The 22,518-nt window shown below is 46.1% G+C and overlaps 1 protein-coding gene across 1 annotated transcript; it reads right to left on the reverse strand.

Annotated features, from left to right (window-relative positions):
• Positions 1–6,778: 6,778 nt before the first annotated feature.
• Positions 6,779–16,997, reverse strand: Sdr42e1 (short chain dehydrogenase/reductase family 42E, member 1). The gene is made up of 3 exons (XM_005318466.5): positions 16,919–16,997; positions 10,178–10,271; positions 6,779–9,728 (listed from the first exon to the last, which is right to left on the reverse strand). The coding sequence occupies exons 2-3, from the start codon at positions 10,243–10,245 to the stop codon at positions 8,618–8,620; spliced, it is 1,179 nt and encodes a 392-aa protein (XP_005318523.1). The 5' UTR covers positions 10,246–10,271; positions 16,919–16,997; the 3' UTR covers positions 6,779–8,617.
• Positions 16,998–22,518: the final 5,521 nt, after the last annotated feature.

The following is a 22,518-nucleotide window of genomic DNA, read 5'->3' on the forward strand; positions in this document are numbered from 1 at the left end:
CCAGGGCTCAGAGACAGTGTCTCTCTCAAGCATCTGGAAAAAGTTCACTTTTTACGGGGAGAATTTAAGCATCTTGGGGCAGCTCTGTGAGTTGGACTTTGCATTTCCTTTCCTCTGGCAGATTTTTCTTTTTCTTTTTTTTTTTTTTTTGGAAAACCACAAATAAAAAGTTTAATTTCAGAAACTGAATCCATCATTTAGAAATACACTAAAGCACAGTCCACTCGAATTGAGAGCGAGTGAAGGTACAGTATTCAACAGAAGGACAGCTTCCTGGGGGGCCATGGCAGAGGAGCACATCGCCTCACCCACAGCACCCAATGGTCTGAAGAGACGTAGAATAGGAACATTTTTCAGATGTTAAAGCAAACACTGACAACCGAATCTGACAACCGATAATTTCACTCTGATGCCCTGGGATTCTAAAATACCCTAGTGATGGCTGAATCTTCCCTATTATAAAAAAAGAAAAATCTAAACACCTAAGGCTAGCCCCACCACTGTAGCCTGCCAGACACCCCCGTTGGTCACCACTGCCTCCAGAGCCCGGCCGTGTCCCAGCACCTGGGTCGGCGCACACAGAGCTCCACTGCTCAGAGACGCTCCTGTCAGAGGCGCCAGATGCGGTCAACGGGCCCCCTGTTGCACTGCCACGCTCTGCACCGCTGAACCCTTAGCATGGACACACACGGGACTCAGAGCTCAAGGAGTCAGGACAGACAGTCGGGGACCTCTGAGTGAATGAACGGACCTCGCAACCCTGAATGCAAAGACCTGAAACGGAACGTGTCCGTGACCACGTCACTGCAACTGCACACTCTGTGAGTCACCCAAGTACAGTTTTGTTTTCAAACACTTTGTCTCTGTGGTAAACAGCTTCCAGAATATTCTCTCCACTCCTCGACACATTTTAGAGCCTACAGTTAAAACTGCTGTCAGGATGGCTTAAGCTCCACCTCTTATTTACAGGTTTCATTTCACAGCCACAAAAGCTGTTTTGTTGCAATTAAAGCAATATTTAACTAAAATACAGTACCTGATTCATGGTTTTTACACAATTGAATAAAAAGCCTACAGGATAAGACTGTTTACATCTTGTCTCCATTCTAGGAACACATACTTCTGACCTCTAACTTTTAAAAAACGCTGCAGTCATGAATGAAAACCTGATCATCCCACTTCACAACCGATGAGACAGGCTGCTTCCAGTGGACTCCCAACACGCTGTGCCCTGGCCTGACAGGAGTAAGGCACATGACACATTAGGGTGCGAGTCGTCGGGTGGCCCGGATGCTGGCCTGGTGTCCCACATGGCCCCGCTGGGCGGGTCACAGCCCTGGTACAACCGCCAGCCAGCCAGCACTGTCTGGCAGATTTTTCTAGTAAGCGTGTGCTCCACATTGAGAATGGTGTAAGAGACTGCAGAGGAGGCAATACCAGCCCCCAGTCACACCTGGACTCTGCTCCCAAGAATCTGATTTAGGAAGATTAGAACATGTGCATTACGCCAGTGTCGGAATGTGATTAGGCATAAAACCAAGTCAAGTGTTCTTGGGGGAGGTCTTCCAAGATGCCCCAGAGCTCCAACATGCCATACTCCTCACAGAACAAACAAATTTCAGTAGACACTCACCCCCTGAACATACAGTAAAATAATGCTTTGTTGATATAACTTAGGATGAGTTTGTAGAGCAAAAGTTACTGTTGATAGTTACTCATCTTTTACAGCAGCTTATTTTAATTACCAATACACTTTGTGTGACATTTGGCTTTGAATGATGTTTGGCTAAAGGAATAAAGCCACCTCATACACCATAGTTGAGAGTTTGGCCTTTGGAGTCAATGTGGCCTGGTTCAAATCTAAACTTGGTTACTTGCTAGCTAGGTGACTTTGGATAACCTTGGGCAAGGTGTCTCCCTAAGCCTCAGTTTCCTCCTGTGTAAACTAGAGATTATAATGAACCCATCTCTTAAAATATGGGGAAAACCAAATGGTACCAAGAAATATAGAGAATGTCACAAAGAGCAAGCTCTCAACAAACAGCAGCAATTAACTGTGAAGAATGATCTGAGTCACCAGAGTAATTTAGCTGACTAAATTAGGTGACAGGTTACTACCTACCATTACCCTCAAGCTGAGCATGTAGAGAAAAGTCCCCTGTGCCAAGAACCCAGTGCCCCAGCATTAGCAAGACTTCCTCTTGAAACTGGTCAATGTTTCAAAATGACCCCTGTTGGCTCTTCAAGATGCTAACTCTAAGGGACTGTTAGGAGCACAAGAAGACACATTCTTACAACATTAAAAAGACATTTTTTGGGTGTGTGTGAATGTATGTGTACATATACGTGTGTGTATATATACATGTATGTGTGTGTATATATTTTTACTTTTAGTCCACTGGAAAAAAAGATACCTATAATACTTTCTAGGATTAAAATCCTATATTTTAGTAATGTAGAGTTTTTTTAAATTATTGGCCTGCTTTAACTAGTCTCATTACTTAGAGACTTGTTACTTAGTTATAAATTATTGCAGACAAATTCCTTGTGGTTTAAAGACACTTGTCCCAATTACTTTGCTACTTATAATTTCTTCTAGACGTGGCCTCAGTCATAATGACTTGATGACTTGAGTTCAACAACAAAGGTATTTTTCCTGTTGTATATGGGTTCTAAATTATAGGAGGATAACATTCTATCAATCTGTATATTCGGCTTAGAGATGTTCCTCTGACTAGCCCCATTTCTGATTAGAGTTTCCTTAGCCAATGACTGAATGTGCTGAAATATTAGATAGCCAGATTTGACCAGATGGGTTAAAAAAAAAAAAAAAAGCGGGGCTGGGGATGTGGCTCAAGAGGTAGCGCGCTCACCTGGCATGCTTGCGGCCCGGGTTTGATCCTCAGCACCACATACAAAGATGTTGGTCTGCCAAAAACTAAAAAATAAATATTAAAACTCACTCTCTCTCTCTCAAAAAAAAAAAAAAGCCCTTTGGTCAAAGGATGAGGGCTCTGGGATGAGGCCTGCTTCTCAGGTAAGAGAGACATGCAGGCCCTGCATAAAAAGCTGGCAGGAGGGAGGTCACTTGAATCTAAGGTCCTTCTTCCCCTTCATACACTCAGCACCTGCTATAGCAACGCACTCTAAAGGGAAGAGCCATGCAGGGGTTCAGGAGGCTCGTACTGAGCGTTTTGCAAAGGAGCATGTGTTTGGTATCTGGCAGCATTTTTCACTGTGGGAAGATAAAAAGCACCTGGGGTGTGGATTCCCAGTCAACACCGATTTTCCAAATCAGAACAGCCAGGGGAAGAGTTTGAAGTCTGAGTATCTTTTTTTTCTTTATAGTAAGATATACATAAAGAGCTTTTAAATCATGAATTTAGTTACTGTCCTTCTCCTAGTTTTCTGGTTGTTACAGTAGAGGACCAATCCCAGAGCCTCCTTGTCTGCCTTTTAATGTGGATGTCAGCTCGCTGGAGTCTATTTTTAACGTGAACCTTAAACATATTTATTAGGTAGAGCCACAGGTTTAAAGGAAAAGGATAATTAGGAAATCAACTGTAATCTCAGTTAAGAGCCCTGGTGGATAGACTCATCCACCCAGTCAACTGCATTTATTGGGCACATGAAGGATATTCTGTGATCTCTGGATATGAGAGCAGACAAAACACACATCCTGATGAGGTGTCTGCGTTCTGGGGAGAAATCACTTTGTTAATATTCTTATGGAATGAGAGAGTTTGAAATAGACCGCTTAAAGATGTGTTGAGCTCAAATATTCATGGTTTAAATATACAAGATTCAAATAAACATGATTACAAGAAAGAAAAACTCAAGCAAATGTTCAGTTAGCCAGAGGAGAAAAGAAGGTCCCTTTTATCAGGAAGGGAGCACAGAGACCAGCGGAGAGGGACCGCCTTTGCAAGGCGACCTCCCTCATGCCAAGGGGCTTATGGACCGTGGAGACCCTAAGCCAGGACTTTACCAATTCCTGGAGAAAAACCCAACTCAAAGCACCTCAAGCAGAAAAGAAAACGTTCCGTGACTCACATGACGGGATGACCGTGGGGAAGTAGCTGCAGTGATGTCAGCCGGGACCTTCTGCTTCCACTTCTTCACTCTCTTAACACATGGGCTCCAGAAACCCAAACACTGTCACCAGAGCTCAGTCCTCTCCATCAGGGTAGGAGAATCCTGGGAGCAGCAAACGCTGATCTTCCCAACAAAGCCACCCCAGCAGCAAGTCCTTTTTAAGTGGGTGGGGAGAGAGGTTGGAGCACGTTGGCTGGCCCACGTGGGCCCAATGACTGGGGGTAGGATGATGGGTGTCCTGATTGGCTGCACCTGGAGGGCAGCTCCATTTCTTTCTCGGGGAAAAGAAGGGCGGACATGGGTTTTTCTCATCAAAAAGGAGTGTGGAGTATCGCTGCCAAAGCAGGGGATGCTAGTGAACAGGGTTTTAATAAGACATAAATGTGATGTTGGCTTCCAGGGGCACCCAATGGGGGTGCCATTCACCCCATGGCCTTGGGTGCACAGGGTGCTGAGGCCGCAAGCAAAATCTGCAGGCTGCCTCGCCCCTATGTCTGTGAGGCTGGGTGGACAGGGGTTTGGAAAGGCATGTAGGGCAGGAGGCCCCTGCTGGTTGTTAGTAATCCAGTAAGTCTCTGAGCAACACTGTTTGGTGATTCCTCTGGAACATGGCCCTGGCCTGGACCCCGGGTTTGAAAAACGTCCTCCCTAGGTAAACTGGTGCTGGAATAACTTTCAAATTTATTAAAATTTTCAAAAATGTCTACTTTTTAATTGAAATGTAATCATCATAATTTCATTGTTGTAATTGCTGGGCAGTGGTTAATTGTATCATATGACATACGGTTCTTTGGTCTTACTGTAATTGCTACAGTTCACAGTGCAGTGCCTTTTGCCCCTGTGACCAGCTCTGAGGGAATCCGACTAGATTTCCTGACAGGCCCCCCAGACCCCTCTCCCTCTGCATTGCTCTGTGCAGGTTTGGGTGAGTCCGTCTAAGCTGAGGGCCGGGGAAGGCAGCTGGAAGCCCTAGAATGGATGGAATTCCTTAATTGCACGTCTCCTGAGCTAAGAAGGAAACGGGGTAGCCATCAGCTTCCATGTGAGATGCTCACGTTCCTCCCTGCCCTGAACTCACTGCCCCTCAGGAGTCCCAACCTCAGCTATGGCCTCGACCTCCTTTAGGCCTGACTTAGTCAACACAGTCCTACTGTGAGTTGGCTAGAGGTAGCAAGTTACCTCTGTGCCAGAAGAGTAACTGCCCTCAGAGGAAGGAAGAAGCTCGGAGTGAGGCAGGCAGGCTCCACTTGGCTTCCTGATGTCATGGCCCCGTGCAGTTCCCTCTCAAACCCATCAGGCCTGCGTAAGGCATGGCACTGTGGAAATGTCAGTGCAGGGCTGAGTTTGTGGCTGTGGAATCTTTTAAGACCTCAGAAAGGCCTGAGGGGGCTCCTGAGAGGACCACCCAGACAGCGAGCTTGAATAAGGCTTTTCAGAAGCGAAAGCTGTTAGTAATCCAGTAAGTCTCTGACTGAGCATGTCCCTCAGTAGTCCCAACAGAAGCTCAAAGAGGTCTGTGGGTGAAGCTTTTGTGAGTTGGGGTGAACTGCGACAGGACTCGTGGGAAACAGAAAGTGCTCCGAGTAATTATATTTGCAGTGACACTGCCAGCTTGGACTGGGAGAGACCCAGCACAAAACCTTGCAGCGTCTCCAGACCTCTGAAATCCCAGCGGCAGAAAGCAGGCTGAGGAAGCCAGGTAGCGGGCAAGGTGGGCCACAGGAGACAGGAGGAGGGCCTGGCGGGGCCAAGAGCCCAGCCTCCTTGGGGACCCTGGCAGTCCCCACCTTGTGGCATTCACACCTTTGTGTACGTCCCTCCCACACAGCATGGGATTGATCCATGTGACCAATACACTGAGTGACGATGTGTGACATCTGAGGCCAGGCATGAAAGTATGGCTTCCACCTTGCCCTCTTGGATTGCCTTTGGAGGGGAGACCAGGTACCGTCTCATTAGGATGGGAAGGGGGGCCTCCTGCCAACACTCACAGGGACAGACCATCCTGGAGTGGGTCCCCCAGCTTCAGTAAAACTGTCAGACAACCTCATGAGATGACCCTCGTGGCAGACCCTAAGGAAGCGCTACCAGCCAAGTGGCACCAAATTCCTGCACAGAAACTGAAGGTCATGGTAACTTGTTACGTAATAATAGATAACTGACAGGGGAGAGGTGTGTTTTGAAACACAAATAAACTACGCTTTAAGGAGGGAGTAGACGATGATGTCAGTGCTGCAGAATGCCCAGGCGGGTCACAGGCTAGGTGTTAGGGTTTTGATATGAGGTGTCCCCCAGAAACTCATGTGTGAGACAATGCAAGAGAGTTTAGAGGTGAAATGATTGAGTTATGGGAGTTTTAATCCAATCATCATGTTGATCTTCTGGCAGGGATTAACCAGGTGGTGACTGTAGGGTGGTAGGGCGTGGCTGCAGGAGGGGCTCACTGAGGGTGAGCCTTTGGTGAGTGGACAATTCTCTCTGCTTTCTGATTGCCATGTCCTGAGCTGCTGTCCTCTGTCATGCCCTTCGCCACTGTTCTGCCTCCTCTTGGGCCCAGGGCAATGAAGTTGGCTATCTGTGAACTGAGACCTCTGAAACCATGAACCTTGATGAACTTTTCCTCCTCTAATTGTTCCTGTCAGGTCTCTTGGTCACAGCAATAAAATAAGCTAAAACACCAGGCTGACAACAGGCCAGAACTTTATAAACACTGAGCATGAACTTTACAAACACACCGATCATGAATTTCACTTATGTAATTAATGAGGGGAAAACTCCCCAAACCAACCAATGAGGGCCTCGCTCTCCTCCGAGTGCTTGGTCTGAGAAAACTGAGACGCACCTCCGACTCTTCTGAAGGGTGTCACGGAAAGCATGTTTTGAAAGTTGGTGCTGCCTCTCAAAGACAATGGGAATGCTCTCCTGGGCTTGCCTGTGAATCAGCACCCCGTCCTGTGGAAGAGCTGTTCACTCGAGCCTGTGACTGTGCAGAGGGCAGAGAAACCTGCCCCAGGGCGCCCTGAGCCTTAGACATGCTGTGGCGTTCACTGAAGTTACTCAAGACTGAAGCAAGCACTTCCTTGTGATATAAGACTCAAGCAACATGATCCCGGAAACAATGATGACCACCACCTCACATCTATGTTGCAATTTATTAAAAGTACTTTCACCACATGTTATTTTAGGCTCATAGCAAACCCTGTGAGGTGGGGGGGTGGTTTATAAAAGGGCAATGCGTGGTCTCATCTCCAAGTTCTAAATGGCTCGGATACTTGGTTAAGGCCATACAACATTCCCAGTGCAGGTCTTCTGACACTCAGTCCAAGGCTTCCTTCAAATCCTTTGGGCAGCATTCCCCAAAGGCTGTTCATCTGTTTGTATTCTTAACCACTCCCAGAGGAAGTCTAGTATAACTGTCCACAGTGATGGAAACTCCCGGGCTTTAGTACTGTCCCTCCTGGGGGCGAGAGCCTGGCACAGGGAGACTCTGTCCGCTTCCTACTCTGGTTCCTAGGCAACCATATAACTTGAACCATCTTCCACGGTGGTCCCCATGGGTGGACAGAGAAGGCTGACATTGTTCCTCCTTGAAAGTGGCCTTCAGAGAGCCAAAGCTCTCCCCAGTGAGAAAGCCATTGGTTGAATCATGCTGCACTAAGCCATGCTACATTTTAGCATCATCAGCTTGATCATCTTCCTTAATCATCAGATTCTGAGCTGTTTGCTAAACTGCAGTCTATCTAGGAGGCCAGAACTTTATAAACACTGAGCATATACTGCTGCAGGCTCTGAATGCACACCCACAGACATTCCAGAAAGTTCACTAACAATAGCCCTCTAGAAATAACATTCTGAGAAAGAAAACTCTCATAAGGAATGTTCAGTATCAACTCTATAAAAATAATGGCTTATGTGTGTGTTTTGTATGCTTTGTTTAATTTAATCCTTAAAAGAATCCAGTGAGGCAGGACAGAGGTCTGCTAGTCTAAACACCCACATGACCACGTGGGCACACAGGGGCAGTGCCCTGACTTGGCTGTGCTGGTTGCTGCCTCCCTGCAGCAGTGGCCATCCTGAGGGGAAGTCTGTTAGGATTCTGGCCTATTTTGGTATTTTTCACTTTTTTCAAGTCCGTGAGTGTTTTGCATTCCCACATCAGTCAGAATTTTAGTCTACAGGTAACTGCAGAATGTATGAAACAGAAGGAAGTGCATGTTTGGCCTTTGATATACTCCAGTATAACATTCCCAGCCATGCAGCCTCTCTCTGCGGCTCCAGGCCTTACACTGAACCCATCTAGGATGCAGGGACACCAGAAGCCACACTCCTAGCTCACCTCTGCCTCTTCTCTTCTCCCAGCAGCATCAGTGTGAGGAGGATGGAAATATTTAGTCCAAGACCCTGTTCTCAAATCATAATCTGAAGCGTCCAAACCTGGTCAAAGAGAACACTGCACATCCCGAAACCAGTTCCCGAACCCATGCCACCACGCGTGAGCCGCTCCGTGTTTCCGGCTCTCCCTTCACGCTGACAGAGTCAGAGAGGGCAGCCAGGTGAGCATGGACATAACCAAGAGGAAGGCCAGCAGACCACCCCAAATAAGACACTCGGAGTCTCTGCTTCCAGGACTTTTGCCATGACCCCGGGCCTTAAACCACTCCACCACTTCCTGTAGATCAAAGGGCTGGGGCTCATAACCCAGCTCTCGCCTGGCTTTCTCTAAGCTAAAGTAATGAGTGACACCAGTTTTATACACTTCAGTGCGGGTGAGGAAGGGCTGGAAGTTGTACAATCGACCCAAGATGAAGTGGATCAGCTCTGTCAGGAAAGCAAAGCAGTAGATGAGGGTCAATGGCAGGCGGGTAGAGGGGAAGGTGTAGCCCAGGCCCTCAACCAGGGGTCGGAAGAACTCGAAGTTGTTCACGGGTTGGCCATCTGAGATGAAGTAGGGCTGCCCAGAGGCAATGTGGCCCTTGTCAGCCTTCAGTGCCTCAGAGGCCAGAATGTGGGCCTGCACCAAGTTATCCACGTGGACGAACTCCACCAGGCTCCTGGGGTCCCCGTACACAAACCTGAACAGGCCCCTCTCAATGTAACTCACTATCCTGGGAAGGTGCCTTTGTTCTCCAGGCCCATAAATGCCGGCTGGCCTCAAAGCACAGGTTCTTAGGACACCATCGACTCTTTCCAGGATGGAACCGTTTGCCTCCAGCACCTTCTTCTCTGCAATAGATTTGGTTCGAGAGTAGTGATCAGGGTGCAGGTGAAGAGGCAGGTATGGCAGAGACTCGTCCCCATTTCTGATGACTTGACCTCCGAAGACAACATTGAAGGTGCTGGTGTAAACGAATCTGGGCACCCCTCTCCTCTGGCAGGCACGGAGGAGGTTGTCGGTTCCACCCACGTTGACTTCTTCGATCAGGGTTTGGTTCAGCTGTTCGCGCCCTGACATACCGTAAGAAGCAACATGGAACACACACACCACATCCACGCCCTGGAAGGCTTTCTCCACCTCAGAGAGGTGGCGGATGTCTCCACATATGAACCTGATTCCTTCTGGAATGTCTTGAGCAGGCCTGATGATGTCAAACAGAATCACATGGACTCCCTTCTGGTTCAGAGCACAGCCGAGGCTGAAATGAGAAGAATTAAGAGTTAGATCAAGTCCCCCTTGTGCTGTATCAGTCAAGGTGGCCGATCCAAGTCTTCTTGACTCATCTCGAGTGCCTCACTTTCACATGTTCTTTGTTATTTCTTATTTATTTAAAATTTGAAAAGTGAGAATCCTCTCATCTACTCAAATTACAATGACACAGCTGTGAAAGAATAGCTATTTCTTAAATTGTTTTTGGTGATGTCATGCTTCTCCATTTACTGGCTTTATAAAGAATTTTTCCTGAAATGGGACATGACTGTGGTTCTCAATTATAACGTCCAGCAATAGGCAATTGGTTCATTTCTGGTTTAACACACGTGAATGGCCAAAAGTCTACACGGTGTTAATGTCAGACTCGAAAGCCACACTGTTTGCAACAAGTACCAGTAAGGTAATTCAACACACATATTTTGTACATGAACTGACCGAAAGCCAAAATAGCCACTCCCTCCTGTGATGAGGACAGTTTCCTCTGGAGATCTCCGGGAGTCCATATGTGGCAGTCAAAAGGTAACTGGACCTAAAAGAATAAGTATGAAAATTATTATGACCCAAATGCAAATATGGTTCACCCTAATTTAAAGTTAAAAGAACAAAAAGGGGCTGGGCCTGTACTCTGTAGTAGAGTGCCTGCCTAGTATGCTCAAGGCTCTGGGTTTGATCCTCAGCACTGAAACAAATAAACAAAGCCAGAAAACCTAACAGGTAGAATAATCTAGTAGCGTGAGACTCTCAGATCTGGGTACTAGTCACAGGTGTGTGACAAGACCCACCCCCTCTCTCCACATTTTGGCTTCAAATTTCTTTACATAGAACATGGGACAGTAACATCTGCCCGCCTACCTGACAAGGCCAATATGAAGGAGAAAGAGGATAACACTGGGGGTGCTTTGAGGACCACAAAGCACTTTTCAAATGAAAGGCATGATGTTAATTCTTGGGAAAGGTTAGAGTCTTTTTGAAAAGAATTCATTCAAATTTGGAAGGAAGAAGCACTTCTCCCCCATGTACCAGAAAATCAAAGATAGAACTCTAAAGAAAGCTTCCAGACATCTTTTGTTTAAAATGGCATACTGCTGCAAGGTTTGCTTAATACGGCTTTAGTCCTACACTTATTTAAAAAAATGAGGAAAAAAATCTCCTTTATGTAGCAAACTACATTCCCACTCAGAAATCCTGAAAGTGCTTCAGTGCTCAATGCCTTTGGGGTCCTGCTTTTCTTTCCCCCTCATCTATGACCCCTGCAAAATCCTCTCAAGTCTCTAAGACTCCCTTTTGGCAAAAACAAAAAAGGGGCTACCCAACTCCTTCCACATAGGGAGGGAACAGAACCGGAGGCACACAGTCCTCAAAGGTTCTGGGAATAACCGCTGAACACATGTGCACACTCCAAAGTCAGAGGCATGGTTAGGTAGGGAGGCTGCAAGCAACCAAGGGCCCAATCCCTGACCAGTCCCAGTGGGGGTGTCCATAACTGCAGCCACTGCACCTGTAAGTGTCCTTAAACAAGGAACTTAAATAAATTTCTCAAGCTGACCTGGAGTCATAACCACTCGAAAGCTGGCCCCAGGAGTCCATGACCTAACCCAGAAAACATGGACTTTGAATGAGGACAGAGTGTACTTTGGGGTCCTATCCAGTTGTGTGGCCTTGGACCAGTTAGTGAACTCTGAGCCTGCTGCTTTATCCAGATGTACAGCTGAAGATAAACCTCCAGGGTTACAAGGTCTGAATGAGGTGATGGACAAAATGTCCCCTCAAAACACCTGGCAAGTCTGACTCAGCATGAGTGTTCTACAGGCGCCATTTCTCAGATTTCCTTTTCTTCAAGCTCTAAATTTTGGGGATTTGACATCTATGACATTCCCACACACCACGATCAGATCTCTCAAATGCACACAGTTATGAAGTTTCACAAGTTCTTCTGGAGACCTGTCAGAGTATCTAGATTGCCTATGAGTCTAATCAGATCATTCATGCAGCATCAGTTGGTGTGACACTGAAGACAGGGTTCACTGAGTGGCAGTTTCAGTAGCTTGAGGGTATGCAGAAAAAGAGAGAAGAAATGTTAGGGAAACTGAGCAAAATGGTGTGGAGGATGGTGTTTGGGCCACAAGTTTCCACTCGCATTTGCCACAGTTGTAAGAAAGTTCATAGATTAATGCCCCAGCCCACTACTGGTATACCCAACAGTCCACTGCCTGCCTGTCTGCCTGCCCCAGCCCACCACTGTTATACCCAACAGTCCACTGCCCGCCTTTCTGCCTCCCCTAGCCCACCATTGTTATACCCAACAGTCCACTGCCTGCCTGTCTGCCTGCCTCAGCCCACCTCTGGTATGTCCAACAGTCCACTGCCCACCCCATTCCTTGCTGCTGCAGCCCCGGGCCTCACATGCCAGGGAACCCCTCTGCCACTGAGCCATAGTTTCCCATTTCTGAGTGCCGAATGCTCCAATTTGGATTCTGAGTACTAATAAAACCAAATGTAGTCAATTCTGCTATTAACAGAGTCACATGACTTTATTACACATGCTACTTACAAACACAGTAGGTGTCAATTACTGAGATTTCAATCCAGACTTCTTTCACCTCCATGATCTGGGCCTAGCTGCCCTTCCTCCACCGAGGTACTCTGTGCTCCAACCCCATGGACTCTCTTTCCTCTCCTTAAGGATGCCAAGCTCGGTAGTGCTTCCTGTTCTCACCTCAGTGTGACACACAGCTCTTCCAGGTCCTTGCCTGGCTGTTGCTTTCTTGATACTAAGGTCTGCTCAGGTGTCACTTCCTCAAAGAGGCTCCTGGTCATGCCATCTACAGAGGTCCCCCTTGCTGTAAATGCTGCTATTTCCTTCACAGCACGTTTCACTATAGAGAAATATACTGCTCTCCTTCCCATGGAATGTAAGTTCTATGAGAACAGAGGCCTGTCTTTTTCACTGGGGTGTCCCTCCCAGAGTCTAGAAGATGCTCAACAAATATTTTCTGAATTTATGGATGATTCTGAACACCATAAATTACATCCAGTTGAGTAAAACTGTACAAATTATGAGCACAAATTACGCAGGGCCCTGCAATGTCCAACAGTCATTGTTAAGTGTATCATTTAATGTTGCCGTTTTCATTTAACTTCCTAAAAAGTACAGTTATGAAATGAAAAAGACACAAGGCTCAATAAAATAGGGGTCCTGAAATTAATGGAGAGAGGCTTTTGTAAACATCTGAAAGACAAGGTGTTAGGGTTAGGACGAGCCACAGGGAAGGCTGTGTTGGGCAACCAGTAGATGGGTACAAACTGAAGCCAGCACCAAGCTGTACTCCAGGGTGGAAGGACAGCCTTGGGCCAGCCCTAGAGACAGCTCTGCGTCCTCTTTTGGGGATTGGAACTCTATTCTGTAGGTTGAGGGCAGGGAACAGTAGGATCACCTTGGTCCTCCACTGAGGAATGAGCCTTTCTTTCAGGGGAGAGAGGCTGGAAACAGGCTGGGGAAGACCTGACTTGGAGTGTTCACAGTGAGGACTAACCATGGGTGAAAGGTGACAGGTGGCAAGGCACTGAATGACGCCGTGACAGGCAGAGGCAGGGTGAAGCCAGAGGAAGGTGACAGGGTTAACGGGAACATAGTTTTGGGAAAGCTGCATCTGGCTAACAGGATGTCCGATAAGTTACAGATTTTATTAATGTCTACACGAATTCCACCATAAGGGATCCAGAAATGGAAAAGGCTTCTAAAAATCTAGTTTTTAAAATTCCAACAAAAATACTTCTAATCACTTGTTGTTTTTTAAAATTACTCATTCCAGCCCAGCTACAGACCACAAGTCAATCATGGCTTATGTGTATGTTAAGCAAGTCAGGAATGTGCAATTATAGATTATTAATGGTTCAGAAATTTGCCAGGTCTATTGATGCTTCTCCTCATTACCTTCCAACTAGTTCCAGAATGATCTGAAGCAAGAACTTACATAATTGACCTGATTAGGAGGGTCAGAAGAGAAAGGTGAGAAAAGTGCAGGAATTTAGCAAGACAGACAGCAGGAAAAGCAGCTTATCCTCTAGGTCGGTGACACCTTCTCGGGTTACCAGCCCTCATGGAACCATAGGGAGCCACCTCCTCCTTCCTGGTTCTCACATACACAAGCAAAAACAATCTCAGCAAACATGTTTTTCAGACCCCCCTAAAGCCTCATGAATGACAAGCCAGAGGGGAGAAAAAGAGTGTCCATAGTTTTTATTCAGCCAGTTTTATTAATTAGTTTTCATATGATTCTTTCTAGGGCCATGCACTCAGACCTGCCTTTTAATGGCAACTGCTTGAAGGCTCTTCCAAAATGTGGCTTTGTTCAGTAATTGCTTTCCTGTTGGGGTGGGGGAGGGTCACTTTTGACCTGAGCTGTCATTTTAGCAGAAACAGGTTAAAGTTAAGCACATGATCAAGAAAAAGGAATCTTAATTACAAACAAGGAAAAAATGAAATTTAAAATTTGCCTGACCTTTTGATAATGCCAAGGCAAAGTGAGGGTAATAAAGTTGACATCTCACAGGGAAGTTAGGAGAAGAAACTAATAAAAGATGACCGTGAGTACTTTAGATTTACAAAGACCTAATTAAATGCTAAGGATCAGTAGTAAGAACCTTGGATTATGTGCACAGTTCTTCGGTTCTGGTGCATCTCTGTGCATTCAGAGCACAATGCTTGGTGGAACAGCGCTTGCCTAGCACATGTGAGGCACTGGGATTGATCTTCAGCACCACATAATAAATGAATAAAATAAATATATTGTGTTCATCTACGACTAAAAAAAAATTTTTTTTTTTAAAAAAGCACAATACGCTCACTCCTAGCTCAGAGCCATGTAGAAACCAAGGCACCATTAGCCCTTCAGCAGTAGGATGGATCAGAGGGAAGTTGACCAGTTCATAAAAAATATTATACTCACTGTAATGAAGATAAAAACACCTCCAGGTGGTGTGACCCTGTGATTAGGTGTCTTAAATTTTTGCACAGACCTGTGTTCATGTGTTGTTGAGACCTGGAAAACATGTTGAAGCTACAGGGTTTATGAGATGGAGCTGTTCAGACTCCATGCAGGAGGTGAAATTCATCTATTTGTGTTTAATGTGCAATTACAGATTATTAATGCTTCAGAAATTTGCCAGATCTATTGATGCTTCTCTTCATTACCTTCCAACTAGTTCCAGAATGATCTGAAGCAAGAACTTATATAACTGATCTCATTAGGAAGGTGAGAAGAGAAAGGTGAGGAAAGTGCAGGAATTTAGCAAGATGGACAGCAGGAAAACCTTGGATTATGTGCGCGGTTCTTCAGTTCTTCGATCCTGGTGCATCTCTGTGCATTCAGTAACACAATGCTTGGGGCATTGCCACCAAAGCAAAAAAGACACAGTAGATTAAGGATAGAAATCAGATACAGATGAAAGGTAATGGGAAGTATAATACCTAAAAGGCCAAACATTTGGGAGGAAATTTAACTGACAGCACAGCATTAAGAGAAAAATTGGTGTACTCATGACATGTGGTATTTGTGCACACCACTTTGAATGTAAGTGAGGGTGGCCGGGCAGCTCTGTTTAATTCATGGTCATCACCTTAGGTATATCAAATCTTCTTGTCTAGCTAGCATGTAAACCCTCTTTACTCAGATAACTGTTGCACAAAAGGTTCTTGCTATTCTTCACAAAGCTGATGAGAAAAGGAGGTACATAATTTTATAACCGATGTTTCCCAAACTTCCATTCAAGCTCCACGTGAGCACAGAAGCACTTTTGCAGGGGTATCTGTGGGGACAGGGAACATCTGGCAGACTATAGACCCAGTAATGTAAATGGGATGAACCAGCAGGCTTTCCACATGTCCCCATCTGCCACATCTGCAAGGGAGAGCAAGTACAGAGAAGTCCTCGCCCAAGGTCAGTCTGTCTGCCACTCTAACACACCTAAGTAGTACAGCCTGCCATTCACTTAGGCACTTACTGTGCTAGGCTTGTGCTACACTCTTGTCCACAAATGATTTCACTTGATGCCCATAACAACCCTCTGAGATGAGTACTAATTTGTGGGTCCCATTTTACAGCTGAGAAATTGGAGGCTCAGAGATACAGAGTGACCTCAAGTCCCACCCTAGTAAATTGTAGAACAGGGCTCCATATACCATTGGAACCCAGGTGCATCTGATTGCCTGGTTCATGTCACAACCAAAGCAACAGCTGGGGCTGGGCAGAGCCCTGACCTGAAGCTTTGGGGACAGAGTCCCTGCTGACCTGAGTCCCTATGTGTTTTCACAGTGAGGGCATTCTACAACACCTCAGGAGCCCCTGCAATTCCTGGAGGGGAAAGAAAGAGCTGCCCATCTCCTCCCATGAGGCAGAGACTAGTGATGCAGGGTTGAGATTCCTAAGCTGGAAATCAGGAAATTTTGGCTCTTCCACCAGCTCCCTGTGTGACCCTGGGCAACTCATTATGCCTCTTTGATTAAAAACAACAGCAACTATGGCTACATTTTTAATTCATGGAGGGCTAGGTGCTTTAAAGGGCCACAATTTATGCTTGAGGTCAATCTGGAGATAGTTCTAGTATTAGCACCAGCTTTTCAGAGATAAATTTCATTCAGAGATAACCTTCAGCTCATTGGTGGAGGACCTTGCCCACAAATCACACAGGTCCTAAGAGGTGAGGATCCAGGGCTTGCAGCAGGGTCTGGCCGAGGTGCAAGGTCTCACATTAGGGTTGGGAGGAGGCCCTGCTCACCTGGGGCATCATCTGACCTCTATAAGGCCTGCCCTACCTGCCCGGTACTATGACTCGCCTGCTAGGTTTTACTTGACTCCAACGCTTTTTTTTTTTTTTTTTTTTTTTTCAGTAAGTAACTCAGGTTAAACGGGAACCTCACACTGCCACCTTAGATGGGGACTCCGATCATCTGGCAGAGAGAAGGCGAGGCTTCCCCCAAAGTGCGATGAAACGGGAGGACGGGGCAGAGTGGGGCGAGGCAAGGTGGGGAGCCCTGGGGGTGGTCGCCGCGGAGGCCCAGCCAGCCGCATCTGGAATCAGAACCAGAGGAGGGCCGCGCCCCTCGCCCCTGGGGCTCTGCCCACCCGGCCCAGGCCGGGTCCCCGAGGGCCGCCCTCCCGACCCTGGCCCACTCACGGCGGCGGCGGACAGCTGCGCGGCGAGGACTGCGCGAGGATGGGCGGAGCCGTCGGACAGGCCTCCAGAAGCCACTTCCGGGCCTCTCTAGGAAGCCTGGAGGTGTCGGCCTCTCTATGATGCGCAGGTGTCTTGTCCACCTTCGCCTAGGCTGGAGCTGCAGGTTCAGGCCATGATCTCCACGACCTTCCCAGCCCGTACGTTCCCGTGTCGCAAGAGTCCTTTGAGGGTCACCTCTACTCCTTTTCCCACCTGCAATTTCTGTCTTTTGGCTTCCCTCTGTCTTTGTGTATCCCCAGTGCTGACTACAGGGCTGATAGAAGGCGCTCAGCTCAGTAGTATTGCTCTGGGGAGGTGGATGGGCAGTGGATGGCTGGTTGATGGCTGGATGGATAGATGGGTGGAGGATGGATGAGTGAGGGATGAGCTCCACTGATGACTGAATATTTACTTTCCATGTGTCCTTTAAAGTCTGTTACCTCAGTGGCCACATCTCTGTGTGTTCTTACGTTTTCCCATGTCCCTGGTTTCCCCGTTTTTCCAACTCCACTTGTTCTGGTCACTGGACAGGCAATGATGCCAAGACTTTGTTGCTGAAGGGACCTAGGACTTAAAAGCCACGAGGAAAGGAAGGCGGACATTCTCACGCAAAGTTCTCCCCCATCAGGAGTGGGGAACTATGGAAAGCTGCTCAGTGGATGCTCCTCCAGCCCTCCCCACACATGGACTCCTGGCTGGGAGGATATCATTTTGGTGGTTCAGAGGTTGGAGGTGTTGACTCCCTGGGCTGCTTTTGCACTGGTCCCACATTTAGACGCAAAGAGGCTCATATGAATTATGCCATTTATTGCTCAGTTTTCACTAAAAAGCAAATGAAGTCACAAGGGCAAAGAAGCCCTGGGAAATAAAAACCAATGAAGGCCAGGTGAAGAAAATGGAGAGAGACATTGACCCTTCTGGTAAGACCTTGACTTCCCTGCCTGTCTGGTCCTCAGCTTGACCCAGTTGTAAGTTTTGAGCGACTGAGTTAAGATGGTTCCAGGTGGTTTGAAGGGATGGCTTTGCTGTGGCTTATATAGAAATATTAGAAGAGAAGAGGAAGGTTATTAGGGGGTGGGAAACCAGCTAGATGCTCTGGGGAGCAGCAGTCAAAGAAGAAAATGAGGATGCAGCACAGAGGATAGATTCCCCGGGATCCTCCAAGGCAGGTAGTGATTTATTGTGTGTTGATAAACATGAGAAATGGTGAAGTTAAGTGTTAATAGTCTGTGACACCCAGGACTCTTCCCAAATATAAGCACTTATTTTTGAAGGAAAATTATAAACTGTATAATTTCTTTCTTAGTTTCAACTGCAATTTAGTGAGTTGATTTTGTAAAAGTGTAATATCTAAGCTAGAAATGACTAGATAAAGAACTTGACTTCAGTGTGAACTTATGTCATTGCTTATCTAATTTTGTTTCCCCCCTTTAAAAATTTCAGACAATGGGTGCATTTCAGAAAAAAAAAACCCACAAAACTATGCTATCAGACTTCCTTATAGGGATACAACATTTTCTTTGTAACAAAGTACATTCACACTTACTATTTCATCAAATTCTCTCAGATAGTGATGCTGAGGATCTAAGGTTTCAAGTAGTAGAGAGTAACTCCAGCTAACATAATTTTAAAAAGTGCGATTTGTAGAGTCTCAGAAAGGGTGGAACATCTGTATTTACTTTTTGGTAAGCATGATTAGCTTCTGTAACAGGAAGCCCTGCAATCTCAGTGGTTTTGTGCAGTAAGTGTGACTCTGACTCTCACTGCAGTTTAACTGGGTCTGCAGGGAGGCACTGAGGGCTGTGCTCCATACAGTTACTCAAGGATCCAGGCCTCCTTCACCTGCTGTGCCGTCATCATCTTCAACACGTCGACTCCAGGCTTGCCTCACAGGGGCATGTACGAGTTTGGATTTGAAACCTCTGATTGAAGTATTGAAATTCTTCAGTCCCTTTGTAGCACCTAGCCCATCTGAAATTATCTTGCACATTGCGAGAGTGAAAGCTCCCAGAGAGCAGAGACTGCTTTATTGATGGGGCATCTCCACTGCCTACAAGAGTGTCTGGTCAGAGACATTTTTTTTTTCAAATTGCTGAATAAATGAGCAGGTAAATAAATGTCGTGTCTCTGGTTGTTCCTGTTCAAAACTTCATGTCTGCAGGTGAGGCTTTCTTTTGGCCCAGCTTGGGTCAGAATCATCTCTACTATAGTCAGCTACGACACGGGGGTGTACAAACAACTGTTAGTGGCTTGCCACTATAAACTGAGGTGATTTCTCAAAAAAGGTAATCGTCATGTGCTTGGCAGACACCCCAAAGTCTTGTTACTTAAGAGTGTGCCCCAGTAACACCACCATCCCTTGGAAATTTATTAGAAATGTTGGGTCTTGAATCTGACCAACTCTAGACATTGCATTTTAGTAGAATTTGCAGGTAATTCCTATGCACAAAAGTCTGAGAAGCACTGCCTTAGAGGTGCTGTGACCTAGTAGTAGTACTACTGTGGCTCTCTGGAGTGGGTATGAAGGTCCTTATGATAGTCCCAGATGACCCCTGGAAGCATGTGAGGTTAAATGACTTGGTCAAGGCCACAGAACTAATTAATGACAGGGTTGACCATTAATTGGAGCTTCTGGCTCCAAGTTCTTCTACACTCCACACTCTATTCTGTGCTATCTCCTGGATCAACCTATTTTTACTCAATAACAAGAAATCATTAAAAGGGGAATAAATAGAAAAAAATTCAAGTTATATTTAAGTGGTGGTTAATGATTTCAATAATTGATTTGTTTTGGAAAAGGCAACAAGCATTTATTACTTACAGTGCACTTGATGAAATGTTTTCCCACCACATATTAAGGAACTATCCAAGTAATATAATGAATGTTTATATTTCATTTATTTGGCAATTAAGCATCTTAACATTCTTTTATAAGGTTTTATAGCACTTATTAAGAATTATCAAGCATTCTATTTGGGTCAATGGTTTTTCTTTTTCCTTCCAAAAGCTTTTGAAATATCTTTTTGTTAGTATGCATGCCTTTCTTGGTACTGATGGATCTGAGTGTTTCAGTAGTGCTGATTAAAACTGGGAAAGGGCTGGCTGCACAGGGCTCAAGCCTTTGGACCATTCCTAGAGGGGACACAGTGGACTCCCTGATATGCTGAGGATTGTCTGCTGTTTTAGTGATTTCAGGAATTTAGGAACATGGATCCACAACAAGATTAATTTGGTATATTTGAACTGCAAATCAGAAATTCACTCTGATATAGAAAAGTCAAAAGTATGAGTGATTGGCTCTGGTAACTAGAAGCTCAAAAGATGGATCTAGTTGCAGGGCCTCAAACTTCATCAGAGCTCTCTGTCTCCACCTCTCAGTTCCAAGCTGCTGCTGAGTGCCTCTCCCTGTGGTAGCCAAAGTCAACAACTTCCTTATTCTCCAAATCCTTCAGAATGTTCCAATAAAACTCCCAGGGAAAACTGTGATTGGGCAGTCCATGAGCCATGTGACCACCTCTTAACTGATCACTGTAGCTGGAGATGATACATTCTGACTGATTGAAATTGAATTTTGACCCACTCTGGGATGGTGTATCAGTTTCCTAATGCAACTGTAACAAGTTACTTCAGACTGGGTGGCTTAAAACCACACGCATTTATTCTCTTATAGTTCTGGAGGCCAGAAATTAGAAATCACTTTCACTGGGATAATGTCAAGGTTTTGGTCTGATGTTGGACACAGGAAGAAGGAACCTAGATCCCTGAATGACCTTATGGAGTGGAGCTGTCTCACTAGGCTCACAAATCTAGATTACCTGTACTCGTATTTATGGCCCTGTATATTTTTAATTGAAATTTTGAGGTACTTGTAGATCCTCATGCCATTTTAAGAAACAATGCAGAGAACTCCTGCATACATACACTTCACTCACTTTCCTCTAATGATAATAGTTTGAAAAAATACCATGACCAAGATATTGACATTGGTACAACCTACAGATCTTATTCAGATTTTCTTTTTTACTTGTACCCACTTGTGTGTGTGTGTATGCATGTGTGTGTGTTTAGTCTTGATGACTTTATCACATGTAGGTTTATGTATTAAGCTACTATATTTTGAGGATTTGGTTTTTTTGTTCCGTAGTTTAACCTTTATGTAAATGCAACATAGTAAAACATATGCCAAGAGAGAATGCTTTCTAGTATCATGTATAACTGATTAAAACAAATTAAAAAATTAACAAAAGAAGAATGATGTGTCCAAAGGCAAAGATCCTGAAATGTATTGTGTGCACTGGTCTGCAAATCTTGTCTTTACTGAAGATAGTCAGCTTGTATTGGACACCTGCTGTGTACCAAGCATCTTGTTAAGTGCTGGGAAAATGCAGCAAGAGGTAAGATAGTCCCAGGAACAATGGCTGCAGTGGTTGTGTCTCATCCAGCGCAGGTTCCACCACCTGCTCCTGATGCTCTGCAGCCACTTGAATATAAAATATACTCATTCCATAATGTCTGCATTCCCCAGGAAACATGCACTCCTGCCCTGCATCTTCTGAACCTTCTTAGACAACGAAGCACAAAGCACAAACGTCTCTCTTATAGGAGGGACATTTCCCTCAGGAAGGAGCGAGTATCTCAGGAGTCCCTGCGAGAAGTTCCGGTGTGATTGGATTGCAAGAGATTACCACTGTGTCTTAGTTTGAGTCTCTCTGGAGACAGACCTTGAGAGAATTCAAGTGCAAGTAGCTTATTTGGGAGGTGAACCTAGGAAATACCAGGAGGAGCGGGGAAGTGAGACAGGGAGGGGAAGGCAGCCAGCATTAGTAAGGAAAAGAGCATTGTCCCCCCCCCCCCCCGCCCCCCTCCCCAAGCTCTAGAAGGCAGTGTCACACCTTTCTGGGGAGTTGTCCTACCTGCGGGATGAGGCTGCTGTCTTCATTCATGTCTCAGCATGGTCAGTGTTGACTTGTTATTGTTGAGGGTGTATGTGTGGGAGGTGAATTCATTTGCTGTCATTACCAGTTACCCCATGAGAAAGCAACACACAAGAACACAGCTGCTGGCTGGCATCTGGAAGCTGTGCTGGCATGCAGGGGAGGGTTGAGGGGAAGGCTGCGGGGCACCCACAGTACCTGCTACACACGGTAATCCCACAGTGCTGTGCCCTCGAGGGTCGCCCTACCAGCCCCCCTCCATAGCCTCCCGTTGAGGTGGTTTTCTTGGGCACAGCTCTTTAAATGTCTATTGAGGAAGTGACATGCGAGGTGAGTCCTGCAGCACGGGAGGAGTTTGCCCAGGGAGAAGAGGAGCAAGGGAAATTTGGGTAGAAGTAACTCCATGGCAAAGGCATGGAGTCAGGACTGAGCTTGGGGGATGGAGAGGTGCTGGGTGTCGAGTCGTGGGGGTTGGAGGAGGCACTATTTTGTAAAGTATGTGTCATGATTAATCTGAAAAGGAAGACCTTGTCCACCTGCTGAAACTGTCCCATAAGCCAAAGCAAGATGGAGGAAGCCTCCGGGAGGGCGGGGGTGTAACCTGGATCCTCATGCGCCACCCTCTTG

The sequence above is a fragment of the Ictidomys tridecemlineatus genome, chromosome 15, assembly GCF_052094955.1.
Source record: "Ictidomys tridecemlineatus isolate mIctTri1 chromosome 15, mIctTri1.hap1, whole genome shotgun sequence".
NCBI lineage: Eukaryota > Metazoa > Chordata > Mammalia > Rodentia > Sciuridae > Ictidomys > Ictidomys tridecemlineatus.